Source organism: Neoarius graeffei, chromosome 10 (genome assembly GCF_027579695.1).
Source record: "Neoarius graeffei isolate fNeoGra1 chromosome 10, fNeoGra1.pri, whole genome shotgun sequence".
Classification (NCBI taxonomy): Eukaryota; Metazoa; Chordata; class Actinopteri; order Siluriformes; family Ariidae; genus Neoarius; species Neoarius graeffei.
The window spans coordinates 71,047,112-71,064,927 of record NC_083578.1 but is presented as its reverse complement, the minus strand read 5'-3'; the positions used below and the strand labels follow the sequence as shown (position 1 = coordinate 71,064,927).

Genomic DNA, 17,816 nt, shown 5'->3' with positions numbered 1-17,816 from the left:
CTCTAGGATTAGCAGTTTATTTGAAGGTGAAATTAGAGTCAGGTGTTTTCAATCAATGGGATGACAATCAGGTGGGAGTGGGCACCCTGTTTTATTTAAAGAACAGGGATCTATCAAAGTCTGATCTTCACAACACATGTTTGTGGAAGTGTATCATGGCACGAACAAAGGAGGTTTCTGAGGACCTCAGAAAAAGCATTGTTGATGCTCATCAGGCTGAAAAAGGTTACAAAACCATCTCTAAAGAGTTTGGACTCCAGCAATCCACAGTCAGACAGATTGTGTACAAATGGAGGAAATTCAAGACCATTGTTACCCTCCCCAGGAGTGGTCGACCAACAAAGATCACTCCAAGAGCAAGGTGTGTAAAAGTCGGTGAGGTCACAAAGGACCCCAGGGTAACTTCTAAGCAACTGAAGGCCTCTCTCACATTGGCTAATGTTAATGTTCATGAGTCCACCATCAGGAGAACACTGAACAACAATGGTGTGCATGGCAGGGTTGCAAGGAGAAAGCCACTGCTCTCCAAAAAGAATATTGCTGCTTGCCTGCAGTTTGCTAAAGATCACGTGGACAAGCCAGAAGGCTATTGGAAAAATGTTTTGTGGACGGATGAGACCAAAATAGAACTTTTTGGTTTAAATGAGAAGCGTTATGTTTGGAGAAAACACTGCATTCCAGCATAAGAACCTTATCCCATCTGTGAAACATGGTGGTGGTAGTATCATGGTTTGGGCCTGTTTTGCTGCATCTGGGCCAGGACGGCTTGTCATCATTGATGGAGCAATGAATTCTGAATTATACCAGTGAATTCTAAAGGAAAATGTCAGGACATCTGTCCATGAACTGAATCTCAAGAGAAGGTGGGTCATGTAGCAAGACAACGACCCTAAGCACACAAGTCGTTCTACCAAAGAATGGTTAAAGAAGAATAAAGTTAATGTTTTGGAATGGCCAAGTCAAAGTCCTGACCTTAATCCAATCGAAATGTTGTGGAAGGACCTGAAGCGAGCAGTTCATGTGAGGAAACCCACCAACATCCCAGAGTTGAAGCTGTTCTGTATGGAGGAATGGGCTAAAATTCCTCCAAGCCGGTGTGCAGGACTGATCAACAGTTACCGCAAACATTTAGTTGCAGTTATTGCTGCACAAGGGGGTCACACCAGATACTGAAAGCAAAGGTTCACATACTTTTGCCACTCACAGATACGTAATATTGGATCATTTTCCTCAATAAATAAATGACCAAGTATAATATTTTTGTCTCATTTGTTTAACTGGGTTCTCTTTATCTACTTTTAGGACTTGTGTGAAAATCTCATGATGCTTTAGGTAATATTTATGCAGAAATATAGAAAATTCTAAAGGGTTCACAAACTTTCAAGCACCACTGTAGAATCGGAATCGACTCCAAAATTTCTGGATTCTCTGTGCAATTACAGCGCCACAACACAAGATGGCGGCGTTTCTTCAGTTCCGCTGTTTTATAATTACAAACGAAGAAGAACGGCCCACTCTGGTCACCTTGGCAACAGCTGCTAAGCGTTAACGGTAAACAACATGGCGGCGATGGTATGATGGGGAGCAAGTTTAGGCTTTTTTGTTTTTTCTTTTTAAATCCAGGGATTTTTTTGTTTGTTTTTAATTGAGACTTTATACTGAAGTGTGTTCTATAAGAGGATATAAAGCTACTGAAGCGAAGACTATTTAAGAGACAAAGGACTTTAGCTGTTAGCACTTGGCTAACCGCAAGCAGGAGAGTTTGTGAAAAGCAGAGATTGGAAAGCGGATGATGGAAAGACGAGGATTTATTGATGTGATGGTTATTAGTTTGTGAATTGAAATGAACGTAATTAATTTGCTCATTATGACTTGTTGGGTTAGGTTCAGGTTTTCAGGAGGTAAAGGGAGGATGCTACAGGTTTGAGTCCTGCCATGGAGCAGTGAGGTCTGGGCTGCAGGCTGATGAGAGGAGATGCAGCGTCAAATGTCGGAGTGGAAACGCGTTTTCGATGAAAACCGAGTGATTCCTCCTTCTAACCAAACATCCCGGTTAGCACAGGGCCCGAGCCAGGCGTTCCAACTCATACTCAAACGACTGGACGGCCTTCACTTAAACCAGGTACACACACACACACACACACACCTCTCCCTCAAGGGTTTTTTTAATTTGCCATTTGTGCATAAACCAACAGTTCAGACACATTGGGAATTTTTGTGCAGGGCTCTCTCAGTCAACAGTTTAGGAAATCTTTTGGCTGCTCCCGATTAGGGGTCACCACAGCAGATCTTTCATCTCCATTGCTCCCTGTCTTCCGCATCCTTCTCTACCACTTTCATGTCCTCTCTCACCACATCCATGTATCTCCTCTTTGGCCTTCTTCATTTTCGTGTGCCTGGCAGCTCCATCCTCAACATTCTCCTTCCAACATGCTCTGCATCTCTTCTCAGGATGTCCCCTTCCCATACCATCTCACACGGGCGCAGATAGAGGGTGGGACGGTGGGATTCGTCCCACCCAGATTTAAATTCACCTCGTTCGGTCCCCCCACTTATAGGGAGGAAAAAATGTCTATGCTGTCTTTCTTTGCATAAGGCAAACCTCATGGAAAAATCAAAAGACTAATTACCATTCGGTTTATTGAGGTGCACAGCAGTACATACATAGTTGCAACAACTGACATAAAACAAAACAAAGACTGATATTCGGTTGGTTGAGCTGCGCAGATTGCACAGGTTGCGAGCTCGAGCTTGGTTGCTATGGTTACCCACAACAAGTTTGACAGGCATATCGGGGACAGCTCCTAGTTCAGGACCCCAACACGGCATGATGAAGGGTGCCAAACCAAAAAGGCAGAAAATGATTGCAGCGTTTTTTCAAAAAACAACGACTGTAAGTAAACTGTGCCTTACTTTATCATATCACCTTGCAATTTTTTGATAGTCTGTTCAAAGTAATGTCGTAGTGAAAGTAAAATCGTACGGAGTAGAGATGCCTTTCTGGGGGTGGGGGTAGGGTTGGGGTTGGTTTGCTGGCAGCTTTGTCCCCCCCCAGTTCAAAAAAACGTATCTGCACCCCTGCCATCTCAGTCTCATCTCTCTTAGCTTAATTCCCAAGCTCTCCACATGTGCTGTCCCTCTAATGTGCTTGTTCCTTATCCTGTCCAACCTCCCATCGCAAACCTTAACATCCTCAACTCCGCCACCTCCAACTTTGCCTCCTGTCTCTTCGTTAAGGGGGCGGTCTCCAATCCATACGTCACAGCTGGTCTCACTACTGGTCTCTCAACAGTTTCATTCATCTCATCTCATTATCTCTAGCCGCTTTATCCTGTTCTACAGGGTCGCAGGCAAGCTGGAGCCTATCCCAGCTGACTACGGGCGAAAGGCGGGGTACACCCTGGACAAGTCGCCAGGTCATCACAGGGCTGACACATAGACACAGACAACCATTCACACTCACATTCACACCTAGGCCATCCTTAAAAAACAATCCGTTTCCTGTCCACTGGGTGAGCAAAAAAATTTTCAGTCGGGAGGGAGGGATTTTTTTATATATATATATATATATATATATATATATATATATATATATATATATGGATGGATGGATAAGAAATCGCAATGCTGTGTTTGCTTTTTCTTTCAGTACTTTTTTATTACAAAAGCAGACACATTTAATAAAATGACAGTTTAATCAACTGAAACTTGTACAAAAACTTTAAGTTAGCATTTTAAATGTTGACTGCAACCTTTGCAAAACTTTTACAAAGGTACTTAAAATGTCCGACACATGGACTTTTTGTAGTTCTAAATCGACCGTTAGGCCTAGTTCGGATGAAATTACACTATTAAAATGATCACTGAATGATTTGTTTTTCTGAATCTTTACTATTTTGTTGTTCGCTAGAATACCATTTTGCGATTTCACACTTAAGCAAATGTTTGAAAACTCCGGATCTCCTTCCTTCATGGTGGCTGCCATTTTTTTGTGCCGCACGGCGCATGCGCAGAGCTGATTCAGTTCAGAGTGCGCGCGCACTCGGTGGAGGCAGTAGTGTGTCGGAGGGAACAGAAGCAGAGATAACGCTTATTTTGTCTCCGGTAAACCAGTCTTCTCTCGTTCAATTACGTGCTGGCATCAAAAGACACCATTGGTTGTAAATGAACCCAAACTGAGTGGTTGGAGTGTATTTTCATACACAAATGGAGAAATGTTCGCTGAGTGTTTAATTGTGTAGCTCCACTGCAGACCGTTGTCGTTGTTAATTCATAGCATGCTCAGCTGCGTGAATGTGTCATGCACCGAAAATAAGAGATTTACAAGCCAGGAACGCCTCATGATGCAATACGCAAGAAAAGAAAGAAGATTTACTGCATTTTACTTTGTATTTGAGTAAAGTGAATAAATAAATGGTCTGTGGAAAATACATTTAATCCTGGGAACTGCGTGCACAGGAGTTTTTGTGTTTCCTCCCCCCCAGCTGGCTACTTATTTGTCATGGGTAGCTAGTATGAGCCTTAGTGGAAAGCCCTGGGAATGCGGAAATGTCAAGTTCGATTTTAGATTTACGAACCCGAAAAAAATGTCGAAAAACCAGCATTTAAGAAAGGCCCTCACCGGTCACGGGGCTCGAACCCAGAACCTTCTTGCTGTGAGGCGACAGTGCTAACCACTACACCACCGTGCTGCCTGTAGAAAATAGTCAAAATACAGAAAAACCTATGAGTGAGTAGGTAATAGTAGTAGTCCGAATCTTTTACTGGTAGTACAACTAATAAAACAAATTGAATTTTCTTTTTATCAGTGTATCGATAATTAATGAACTGATACTACAATACAAACATAGATATATACAGTGTGTTTTAAGAAATAGAGGAAGAAAGAGACGATACCTTGAGCATGTATCAGAAAGATCAAGTGCAAGAACATGCAAACTCCATACAGAAAGGCCCCCGTCGGCCACTGGGCTCAAACCCAGAACCTTCTTGCTGTGAGGCGACAGTGCTAACCACTACACCACTGTGCCACCTGGTGATAGAATCACTATCTATCTATTAATAATAGATAGATAATGATCTCAGGATAGCGTGCCATTGTGTTATCTTTGTCTAATATTTAAATTTGTTTGATGATCTGAAACATTTAAGTGTGACAAACATGCAAAAAAAAATAAGAAATCAGGAAGGGGGCAAAGAGAGATAGAGAGATAGTGATTGAATGAGAGAGTGAAAGGGAGAGGGGTTACAGGTATAGAGTGTAGACAAAAATAAATTAAGAAAGAGAGGGAAGGTGATGAAGATATTAAGATTGAAAAGATGGCGGCACGGTGGCGTAGTGGTTAGCGCTGTCGCCTCACAGCAAGAAGGTCTGGGTTCGAGCCCCGTGGCCGGCGAGGGCCTTTCTGTGTGGAGTTTGCATGTTCTCCCCGTGTCCGCGTGGGTTTCCTCCGGGTGCTCCGGTTTCCCCCACAGTCCAAAGACATGCAGGTTAGGCTAACTGGTGACTCTAAATTGACCGTAGGTGTGAATGTGAGTGTGAATGGTTGTCTGTGTCTATGTGTCAGCCCTGTGATGACCTGGCGACTTGTCCAGGGTGTACCCCCCCTTTCGCCCGTAGTCAGCTGGGATAGGCTCCAGCTTGCCTGCGACCCTGTAGAACAGGATAAAGCGGCTAGAGATAATGAGATGAGATCTGTAGAATGTTCGTTATGAAGCTTCCACCATTCATTTCAATGGGAGAATTTTTGTTACTAGTTTTTCATTAATATCTTTATAAAGTGAAGAAAAATTAAAATACAAAGACTGCATGTCATTTACAGACCTACGCAACAAAGTGTGAATGAAGTTTCTACTTTAAGCGGTTCTGGAATTATTCTCAGGAGAATAATAATAATAATAAGCTGAAGAACAATGTGTTTGCTTTTTAATAATAATAATAATAATAATAATAATAATAATTGCATTAAAAAGGCTACAATGAACATAATATAATAAATAATGAAAATATCCCACACCTGTACTGATGTAGTAAACCTACCGTGTTTGCATTGTGTCCAGGCCGAGGACGTGAGATCAGACAGGTTTGAGCTGCGCGTCTCTCTGTTTGACAACAGTGTTCATCGTTTCTTCGGAAGGACATGGATAAGTGAACCACATCATGCCACTAAGCGAAATCAGGAACAACCCGGCAAAGTGCATTTTAATGAGGTAGGAGACCTGTCCTATCTCCATGCTGTCAGATTGTAGCTCATTATTTGAGTCAATATTTATTAGATTAGATATAAATCCAATATACATGCAGTACAAAGCTTTAAGTATATGATGGAACATACTGTAGATCAGCCTTTTCCAGGTAGATCTATATATTTTTTCCCAATAAAATAAAGAGCCAAATATTTCTCCGGTCCCTTATCACTGTTTTTTTTTTTTTTTTTTTTTTTAACTTCGACTTTCTAATTCGAGAGTACTAACCTGAACCTTTTTTTTGAAGTTGAACCATAAAATGCTAATGCATATGGTTCAGACACTTTTTTAAACTATAAAACGACTACTTGCTTGTGATGCTTAGTCTAAATAAAACTTTTAAAACTAGTTCTAGTGGGGTCAGACTGCAGTCCTGCACAGTCACAGCACTGCTTCTGCAGCAAAGCAGTAGCTCCGATGAGAACTGATTAAATAAGTCCTGGAAAACAACACTTGTACATTTTAATTACAATTAACAGTTATTCCACAAAATCAAGTCGTACATGAGCTGATAGCTGACGAGGCGCGTAGCACCGAGTCGGCTATAGATAGTTTTCACTGACGTCACGGCATTCCGGGGAACGCCCCCCAGCCGCCATCTTGCGGGGCAAACAAAACAGACCATCGCCACTACCGGCTGCGTTATCTCGGACGAATTTATGAAGTTATATAGTCAGTTTTCTAAAATAAAGATCAATGTCGGAAAAATCAAGCAAACGGAAGTATATAGATACATTAGACGACATCTCACGACAACGGTATGCAGCCAAACTGGCCTTGATTGGGGGAATTGACCCCTACGAAGTGGACAAAGATGCATTTTCAAGTGACTATGCAGGGCTGCCAAAGCTTGAAACTGCCAAAGCCTGCTCCAAAGCCTGAAACTGACTTCATCAAACTTTAAAGGCTGTCTGATATATACAACTTTATATATTCACAGCGCGCCTTTTGGCGGATGCCGCCTGAATCGCACAGATCCGATTTTTTTTTTTTAGGGGGTGCGTTGGAGTGTCTGATTATAATTTCAAAGTAAATTCTGTATTAAAATTACTAAATAAGCAAATCCGTTACAGTCCATGAAACATAGGAAGTATAAGGATGAGAAAAAAACAGTTTAAATCGGAAAGCTGCGCACACCGCTCGGGCTGCGCAAATGTGCGCAGCTTTCCGATTTAAACTGTTTTTTTCTCATCCTTATACTTCCTATGTTTCATGGACTGTAACGGATTTGCTTATTTAGTAATTTTAATACAGAATTTACTTTGAAATTATAATCAGACACTCCAACGCCCCCCCCAAAAAAAATCGGATCTGCGTGATTCAGGCGGCATCCGCCAAAAGGCGCGCTGTTTGCATCCCAAACACAAATCAAATTATACAGAATAGACCTAAAATGTTTTTCAAAAATGACCCTTACGTGAGTGAAGTGACAAGTTTCAAATAGAAACGTGACAAACGAGCGATATTAAGTGTACATTACAATGTAAACGTACACTCAGCGGTTCCAGTTAGGCATTCTCCAGAGATTGTTCACATGATGTTTTGGTTTCCAAAAACAAACTTAAACACAATTGATTGTTTATTTAAACAACTTACCACTTATAAAATGATCGGAGCAGACTTTGCTGTGTTTGGAAGGCTGATAATCCTTGCGGTTGATTCTCGCAAGCCATAGATTTCTCCTTTGTATGCTGAGTTTCTTTGTTTGCTCGCCTTCGTGCTCCCGTACAGTGGGAATTCCATAAAAGCTCCGCTTGACGTCATCATCTGACCTATTACGACAGCCGTGAATATAGCAGGTGTGCACCATTGCTAGCTTTAAATAACCTGCTTGGGTTCTTTTGAAGACTTTGTACTCGTGCGTTACAATGTGTGCTCAGTCACCCGTACAGTAAGCTTGACCCACAAGATGGCCGCCACTAGGGAATCCCCGACTCTGTGACGTCATGTGAAAACTATCTATAAGCTATGTATGATGAGATTGAGTGGAATAACTGTTTTATTTTATCCACATTTACTGGATTTTGAGAAATGGAGCATTTTTATTTTTTGCAAATTCGCTAAGTAAAAACTTTAATACAAAACGTCCGACAAAATAATTTCCGCTTAGAATGTAAACAAACGAGCGAAATGGCAGTAGCAATTTGCGAAAATGGTATTATAATAATAATAATTCTTGAAAAATAAAAAACGATACGTTTTTATCATCAAATACTTTTTTTCTAGATTTTGTTGCTTTTTTTTAATCTTTTTTTTGGGTTTTGTTTTCAGTTAGAGTTTTTATTTCATCCTCAGTTGGTTCAGTAACATGCTCCGCCATTTTATTCTTCTTTAGGATTTTTCTGGCAGTTGGCAAACCAACTTAAAGGTGCATTGCTGCCACTGACTGGGTTGGGGTGTGGAACAAGAGATATTGGGGGGGGGACTATATATTCTTTTAGCTATTTCTGTTTATTTTAAATACTTGGTAACAAAGTGATATATCTGACTTGATGCGTGCCGCCATTTTGTTTTTATCTACTCATGGTATATGAGCTGATGTCCTAGTAGTAGAGTAGCCAATCAGTGCGCGATTGCTCATATCTAGTGAATGTGGATAGAATAATTACACATATCCAAACTAAAGATGGAGCCCATGCTGGCTGTGTCATAATTTCTGTTGTAATGTTGTACAGATGGTTAGGCATCTTTCCTATTATTTTCATCAGGCTACTCTTCCGTGCTGGCTTAGGGCAAATTGGAAGAGGGTGGTTTTATTTGTGACATCATCACTAGGAGATAGCCTTGCAGGGCTAATGGGCTCTCCAACCCAAGTAATGTTTTGTTCGTGTCTCTAGCACTAGGAGGTTGCCTTACTGGGCTAATACCAGATGACATAACAATGCCTTATTGCCAGAACTACTGACGAATTGACAAGTAGAACTGCCAGGTGCCGGCGAAGTCGCCGTGTTTACAGTACAGGTCCGCCGAAGGATGTACAAACCTAGGCCGTTACCCTGGCACGAGGGGAGCAGGGATGGACTAACACTTGCCCAAGGTGTAGACCCAGGCTACTGGAGGGAAGGAGGCACCATACTTCTACATTCTAGACCGGCCGAAGCAAAGTCTAGCCACTGCCCTTATGATCGGTATGATGGAAGGCAAACGGAACAGAGGAAGATCGAGAAAGCATTGGCGAGACGATATATACCAATGGTCTGATCTCAATATCAACAACCTTAACAAAGCTACACATAACAGGAAACTTTGGAAGGTGATTTCTCATATTAGTGCGCAATCTGCTGCAGGCGGAGATGGTGTTAGATGATGATTTACAGATGATATTTGAAACATTAAATAAATAATCCATAACAAAATAGTAAGGCCTGTTTTGAAAAGGTAAAAATTTCCATTTTTTTTTAGCATACAATTTTAAAAAAAGCGCATTTACAATGTTACATGAAATTATCTCAGACTTAATACAAATAACTGCTTTGAACATTCCATTATGAATTATCACGTTTTTTTTTTTTTAAACACCCTACGTGATGGTTCATAATGGAATATTAAAAGCAGTTATTTGTATCAAGTCTGAGATAATTTCATGTAACATTGTAAATACTTTTTTTTTTTTAGCTACGACTTTAATAAATACATTTACTTGCACACCACTTAAATGGATTTAAAATGTGTATAATCCTTGATATGATGACGTGTTCTGTGAAAAGAAGTTTATTTAATATTTTTGGAAAGATCTCCACTGTCTGTGCTTTGTAATAGATAACTGTCTGCCTTCAGGATGGAGGTTTTTTTTTTGGTAACATGACCAGATGCATTTTTTTTGTCTTCTTAATTTTAGGAGAAATGAAAAATCCCAAACATAAGCGCAATCCCATTGACTATTAAATCCATGACTAAAATGAATTAGTCTTCGTTCCAGAACTTTTGTGACTCATCTCTATATTTCTTTGCAAATTCCAGTCTGGTCTCCTGATTATTCCTGCTGATGAGTGGTTTGCGTATTGTAGTATGGCTTCTATATTTCTGCTCTCGAAGTCTTCGTTAAATGGTGGATTGTGATACCTTCACTCCTTCCCTGTAGAGATTGTTGGTGATGCCACTGACGGTTGTTTCTGGGTTTTCCTTCACAGCTCTCAGAATGTTTGTGTTAGCGACTGCTGCTGTTTTATTTGGCCAACCTGTTCAATGCGTGGTTGTTAGTCCACCAGTGGTCTCTTTCTTTTTCAAGAAATTCCAAATTGTTGTATTGGCTATGGCCAAAGTCTGTGCAATGGCTGTGATTGATTTTCTGACTTTTCTTAGCTTAAAAATGGCATGTGTTTCTCCCATAGACAGCTCTCTGGTCTTCAGGTTGGTTTATCTTTTTTTAACAACAAATACATTCTTTACATGTGAAACCCAGGACTTAAACCAAGACTAGATATTCAAAGCTATTAATTGTTTAAACAATCAGTCAAACAGAGCATACCTGGGCAACAAGAAACCTGATTACTTTTTGATTACTTGAAAAAGGGGTGGGTTTAAAGAAAAGGTGCCATGTTCTAAGCCTTCCATGGCTGGGAGCCTAATACCCCTTTTCCACCAAATCAGTTCCAGGGCTGGTTCGGGGCCAGTGCTGGTGCTGGTTCACAACTTGTTCAACTTGCGAGCCAGCTGAGAACCAGTTTGCTTTTCCATAGCTCGCGGTGCTAAGGGAAGACACGTCATTACGTCGCTGTATACGTCAGTTACGTCGCTACGTTTGCATAAACCTTGGCGCTAATATTGAAGCAAAAACAACATGGAAGAAGCAGCAGCAGCAACAACAACAACAACAATAATAATAATAATAATAATGGCTGACTTCGCGTTTGTACAGCTGCTGCTTCTCGTCGCTTAAAAATGGCAATCTTTCGCGGTCTTGTTATTGTTGTTGGTCTTAACAACTCCGCCCCCCCGTTGACGGAAGCGGTTCTTTCCTCTGGCCCAGCAAAGAGCTGGTGCTAGCCTGGAACCAGTTTTTCTAGCCCCAGAGCCAGTTCTTTGTCAGTGGAAACAGAAAACCCGGTTCCAAACTAAGCACTGGCCCCGAACCAGCCCTGGAACTGCTTTGGTGGAAAAGGGGCTAAGAGAGCAAAGTTGGCCTATGCTGTCAGGGATGGAGGGTTGGCAGACACTTTCTCCCCTGTCAAATACAGAAATGCTAGCCAGTCATGGCAAGCATTGTGGGAAGCCATGGCCTAATAGTTAGAGAAGCAGCTTTGGGACCAAAAAGCTGCTTGTTTGATTCCCTGGACCAGCAGGAATTGCTGAAGTGCCCTTGAGCAAGGCACCTAACCTCCAACTGCTCCCCAGGTTGTTCTGGGTATGTTGTACGTCGCTCTGGATAAAAGCATCTGCTAAATGCCATTAATGTAATGTAATTTGTGAGGTCATGCATTAGGAAGTGGGGAGATAGCACTTTACTCCGAATGTGTTACGCCACCCCAACATTGCATAAGTGGCAGTTCGAAAAGATGCTGTCGGCTGGCATCACGTACCTTAGAGGAAGCATGTGATGACCTTTGCCCTCCTTGGTTGATAGCTGTCGTGATAAGAGAGACCTATCTGATGGGTGGGAATTGGCCCCATCTACAATTATGGAGAAAATTTTGGGGAAAAATCAAGCAGTGAAAGCTGAAATTCTGATCTATATTCATCTTTTGATCTCAAAGCCAAATTACATAAGAAGAAGCCTTTATTTGTCACATGTACACTCAAGCACAGTGAAATTCGTCCTCTGCATTTCACCCATCTGAAGCAGTGAACACACACAAGTGAGCACACGCACATACCCAGAGCAGTGGGGGGGTTAGGTGCCTTGCTCAAGGGCACTTCAGCCCAAGGCCACCCCATGTTAGCTTAACCTGCATATCTTTGGACTGCAGGGGATGCCGGAGCACCCGGAAGAAACCCACGTAGACACAGGGAGAACATGCAAACTCCACACAGAAAGGCACCTGTTGGCCACTGGGCTCGAACCCAGAACCTTCTTGCTGCAAGGCGCCAGTGCTAACCACTACACCACCATGCTGCTACATTACATTGCAGGCATTTAGCAGATGCCTTACAGTGCCTTGAAAAAGTATTCATACCCCTTGAACTTTTTTCACATTTTTCCACCTTAGAACCACAAACTTAAAAGTTTTTTATTGAGATTTTATGTGATAGACCAACACAGAGTAGCACATAATTGTGAAGTGAAACGAAAATGATAAATGGTCTTCAAAATTTTAAACAAATAAAAATCTGAAAAATGTGGTGTGCATTAGTATTCAGCCCCCCTGCATCAATACTTTGTAGAGCCACCTTTTGCTGCAATTACAGCTGCAAGTCTTTTGTGGTATGTCTCTACCAGCATTGCACATCTAGACACTGAAATTTTTGCCCATTCTTCTTTGCAAAATAGCTCAAGCTCAGCCAGATTGGATGGAGAGCGTCTGTGAACAGCAATTTTCAAGTCTTGCCACAGATGCTCAATGGGATTTAGGTCTGGACTTTGACTGGGCCATTCTAACACATGAATATTCTTTGATCTAAATCAAATCAAATCAAGTTTATTTGTATAGCGCTTTTAACAATAAACATTGTCGCAAAGCAACTTTACAGAATTTGAACGACTTAAAACATGAGCTAATTTTATCCCTAATCTATCCCCAATGAGCAAGCCTGTGGCGACGGTGGCAAGGAAAAACTCCCTCAGACAACATGAGGAAGAAACCTCGAGAGGAACCAGACTCAAAAGGGAACCCATCCTCATTTGGGCAACAACAGACAGCCTGACTATAATATTAACAGTTTTAACAGGTATAACCCTCAACTGTCCTCATGGGGCCATCCTTCACAGGAGCGGTGTGATAAAACTCCGACCAGACACAGGGCACCAGGATGGATCAAGCAGGTCCGAGGGGCAGAAGAGGCCAGCATTTCAATCCCAGGATCAACATGTAACTCAGAGGGACAGATTGGGGGGGGGGAGAGAGAGAAAGAAAACACAGGTTGTTAGGTATGCCCTAAAAATGACAAGTATTAAATCTGTGTGGTAGGCTCGCAGAGACGAGAGTCTTTACATCAGGCATAACACACAACAATGACATGTTAACATGGTAAAAAATATCATGACCTGCTCTGGCTGGATGCTTGATTGGGTGATGGGAGCACACTCCTCAGCAATGATGAGATGCAGATGGGACCCTTAGGGCTGGCCAAGACAATTCAGTTACATCTCACCGGGTCTGGGACATGCGACAGAACGTCTGACGGCCGATTCCCTGCAGGCTACGATAGCCAGTCGAGATCTCCACCCTCTCCACCAAAAGATTTCCTGTTGACTCCATGTAACTCAGAGGGACAGATTTGGGGTGGGGGGGAGAGAAAGAAAACACAGGTTGTTAGGTATGCCCAATGTCACCTGAATAAGTAGGAGCAGTATACATATTGCACCGAGTACAAGCAGGGACTCCGGCAACTAACTATGACAGCATAACTAAAAGGAGAGAGCCAGAAGGTAACACAAGCATGAGGGAGCCCCGGGACATAAAGCAGCCAGCCACTGCACCATCAACAAACTCGAGTGAGCAAGCGAGTGGGGACTGACAGCATCCATACATCCCAGTTTACCAAAACACTCTATGTCTGAGGACCCTCCAGATCTACTCCTTTACCTCATAAACACCATTAACAAAAGGCTTGACTAAACAGATATGTTTTCAGCCTAGACTTAAATGCTGAGACTGTGTCTGATTCCCGAACATTACTTGGAAGGCTGTTCCATAACTGTGGGGCTTTGTCTAAACCATTCCATTGTAGCTCTGGCTGTATGTTTAGGGTCATTGTCTTGCTGGAAGGTGAATCTCCTTCCCAGTCTCAAGTCTTTTGCAGCCTTCAACAGGTTTTCTTCCAGGATTGCCTTGTATTTACAGTTGTACTCATAAGTTTACATACCCTGGCAGAATCTATGATTCTTTGACCATTTTTCAGAGAATATGAATGATAACACAAACATATTTTCCACTCATGCTTAGTGGTTGGGTGAAACCATTTATTGTCAAATGACTATGTTTTCTCTTTTTAAATCATAATGACAACAGAAACTACCCAAATGACCCTGATCAAAAGTTCACATACCCTGGTGATTTTGGCCTGATAACATGCACAGAAGTTGACACAAATGGGTTTGAATGGCTACTAAAGGTAACATCCTCACCTGTGATCTGTTTGCTTGTAATTAGTGTGTGCGCATAAAAGCTGAGCGAGTTTCTGGGATCCAGACAGACTCCTGCATCTTTCATCCAGCCACTGACGTTTCTGGATTCTGAATCATGGGGAAAGCAAAAAATTGTCAATGAATCTACGGGAAAAGGTATTTGAACTGTATAAAACAGGAAAGGGATACAAAAAGATATCCACGGAATTGATAATGCCAGTCAGCAGTGTTCAAATTGTGATTAACAAATGGAAAATCAGGGGCTCTGTTAAAACCAAACCACGGTCAGGTAGACCAACAAAAATTTATGACAAACAGCATAGAGACAAGCCTCAAAACTTCTGGAACAAGGTAATTTGGAGTGATGAGACCAAAATTGAACTTTTTGGCCACAACCATAAACGTTACATTTGGAGAGGTGTCAACAAGGCCTATGATGAAAGGAACACCATTCTTACTGTAAAGCACGGAGGTGGATCGCTGATGTTTTGGGGATGTGTGAGCTACAAAGGCACAGGAAACTTGGTCACAGTTGAAGGAAAGATGAATGCAGCACGTTATCAGCCAATACTGGAGGCAAATTTGCACTCATCAGCCCGGAAGCTGCGCATGGGACGTACTTGGACGTTCCAACATGACAACGATCCAAAACACAAGGCCAAGTCGACCTGTCATTGGCTACAGCAGAACAAAGTGAAGGTTCTGGAGTGGCCATCTCAGTCTCCTGACCTCAGTATCATTGAGCCACTCTGGGGAGATCTCAAACGCGCAGTTCATGCAAGACAGCCCAGGAATTTACAGGAACTGGAGGCTTTTTGCCAAGAAGAATGGGCAGCTTTACCATCTGAGAAAATAAAGAGCCTCATCCACTAGTACCACAAAAGACTTCAGGCTGTCATTGATGTTAGAGGGGGCAATACACGGAATTAAGAACTGGGGTATGTAAACTTTTGATCAGGGTCATTTGGATGTTTTTTGTTGTCATTATGATTTAAAAATAGAAAACACAGTTGTTTATCAATAAATGGCTTCACCCAACCACTAACCATGAGTGGGGAAAAAAGTTTGTGTTATCATTCATATTCTCTGAAAAAAGGCCAAGAAAGCAAAAATTCTGCCAGGGTATGTAAACTTATGAGCATGTAGAGCTCTCTTAGGTGTGGGTGGAGCACAGAGGACGGCAGGACACAGCTTCAGGTAATAACAGGCTTTTATTGCCAGACTTTTCAGTATAACAATAGTTCTATTGTGTAAATACACACACACACACACACACACACGCTGTGTTCTTGTCCCGGGAAGAGCTCCCCTCTGCTCTCCCTCTGCCTCCTTAAATAGGGCGCGGTTACTGGGAAGACACACAAACACAGGTTAATTACCGTCAGGTGTAGTGATTCTGCCACTCACCTTCCCTGGCTCCGCCCTCCTGTCACAGACCGGCGCTTGACCACGCCCCCGCTGCCACAGAGCACAACTGTGGCTCCATCCATCTTCCCATCAACTCTGACCAGCTTCCCTGTCCCTGCTGAAGAAAAGCATCCCCATAGCATGATGCTGCCACCACCATGTTTCACAGTGGGGATGGTGTGTGCAGGGTGATGAGCAGTGTTAGTTTTCCACCACACATAGTGCTTTGCATTTAGGCCAAAAAGTTCAACTTTGGTCTCATCTGACCAAAGCACCTTCTTCCACATGTTTGCTGTGTCCCCTACATGGCTTCTGGCAAACTGCACTGCAAAAAATGATATCTTAGCAAGTGAAAATATCTTAAATAGTTGAAACGATCTAACATTTCCTATTAGAAGAATACAAGACACCAATTCTGAGATTATTAAACTTGGTTCTAGATTGCAACCAACTTATTCTAAGATGTCTTATCAAGTAAAAATATCTGCCAGTGCAGCAAGATAATTTCACTAGTATTAAGTAATTTTCTCCTCAAATTCAGTTTTCGATTTTTTGCAGTGTGCAAACGGGACTTCTTATGCCTGTCTTTTAACAATGGCTTTCTTCTTGCCACTCTTCCAAAAAGGCCAGATTTGTGGAGTGTACGACTTGTAGTTGTCCTGTGCACAGATTCTCCCACCTGAGCTGTGGATTTCTGCAGCTCCTCCAGAGTGATCATGGGCCTCTTGGCTGCTTCTCTGACCAGTGCTCTTCTTGCTCGCTCTGTCAGTTTAGGTGGACGGCCACGTCTTGGTAGGTTTGCAGTTGTGCCATACTTTTTCCATTTTTGAATGATGGATTGAACAGTGCTTCTTGAGATGTTCAGAGCTTGGGATATTTTTTTATAACCTAACCCTGCTTTAAACTTCTCCAGAACTTTATCTCTGACCTGTCTGGTGAGTTCTTTGGTCTTCATGATGCTGTTTGTTCTTCAGTGTTCTCTAACAAACCACTGAGGCCTTCACAGAACAAGTGTATTTATGCTGAGAGTAAATTACACACGGTAGGACTCTGTTAACTAATTAGACGACTTCTGAAGGCAATTGATTGCACTGGATTGTATTTAGAGGTATCAGAGGACAGGGGGCTGAATACTAATGCACACCACATTTTTCAGATTTTTATTTGTTTAAAATTTTGAAGACCATTTATCATTTTCGTTTCACTTCACAATTATGTGCTACTCTCTGTTGGTCTATCACATAAAAGCTCAATAAAAAAAAAACTTTCAAGTTTGTGGTTGTAAGGTGGAAAAATGTGAAAAAGTTCAAGGGGTATGAATACTTTATCAAGGCACTGTATCTTATCCAGAGCGACATACAACATACCCAGAGCAGCCTAAGGAGCAGTTGGGGGTTAGGTGCCTTGCTCAAGGGCACTTCAGCCATTCCTGCTAGTCCAGGGAATTGAACCAGCAACCTTTTGGTCCCAAAGTTGCTTCTCTAACCATTAGGCCATGGCTTCCCGAATGTCTTAGCAAAAACAAAACAATTGATCTTGCCATTCCAATATGTTTGAAGAGGCCTGTGTGTATATATAAATCATACTAGCTCATCTCATTATCTCTAGCCGCTTTATCCTTCTACAGGGTTGCAGGCAAGCTGGAGCCTATCCCAGCTGACTACGGGCAAAAGGCGGGGTACACCCTGGACAAGTCGCCAGGTCATCACAGGGCTGACACATAGACACAGACAACCATTCACACTCACGGTCAATTTAGAGTCACCAGTTAACCTAACCTGCATGTCTTTGGACTGTGGGGGAAACCGGAGCACCCAGAGGAAACCCACGCGGACACGGGGAGAACATGCAAACTCCACACAGAAAGGCCCTCGCCGGCCCCGGGGCTTGAACCCAGGACCTTCTTGCTGTGAGGCGACAGTGCTAACCACTACACCAC

The 17,816-nt window shown here is 42.3% G+C and overlaps 1 protein-coding gene across 1 annotated transcript in view; it reads left to right on the top strand.

Annotated features, from left to right (window-relative positions):
- Positions 1 to 1,550: 1,550 nt before the first annotated feature.
- The window catches only part of nphp4 (nephronophthisis 4), a 522,237-nt gene continuing 505,971 nt past the window's right edge, over positions 1,551 to 17,816 (top strand). Inside the window, exons 1-2 of the mRNA XM_060932193.1 lie at positions 1,551 to 2,122; positions 6,061 to 6,210. Of these exons, the coding sequence (XP_060788176.1) occupies positions 1,976 to 2,122; positions 6,061 to 6,210 (297 nt within the window). The 5' untranslated portion in view covers positions 1,551 to 1,975. The remainder of the gene's footprint in view (positions 2,123 to 6,060; positions 6,211 to 17,816) is intronic.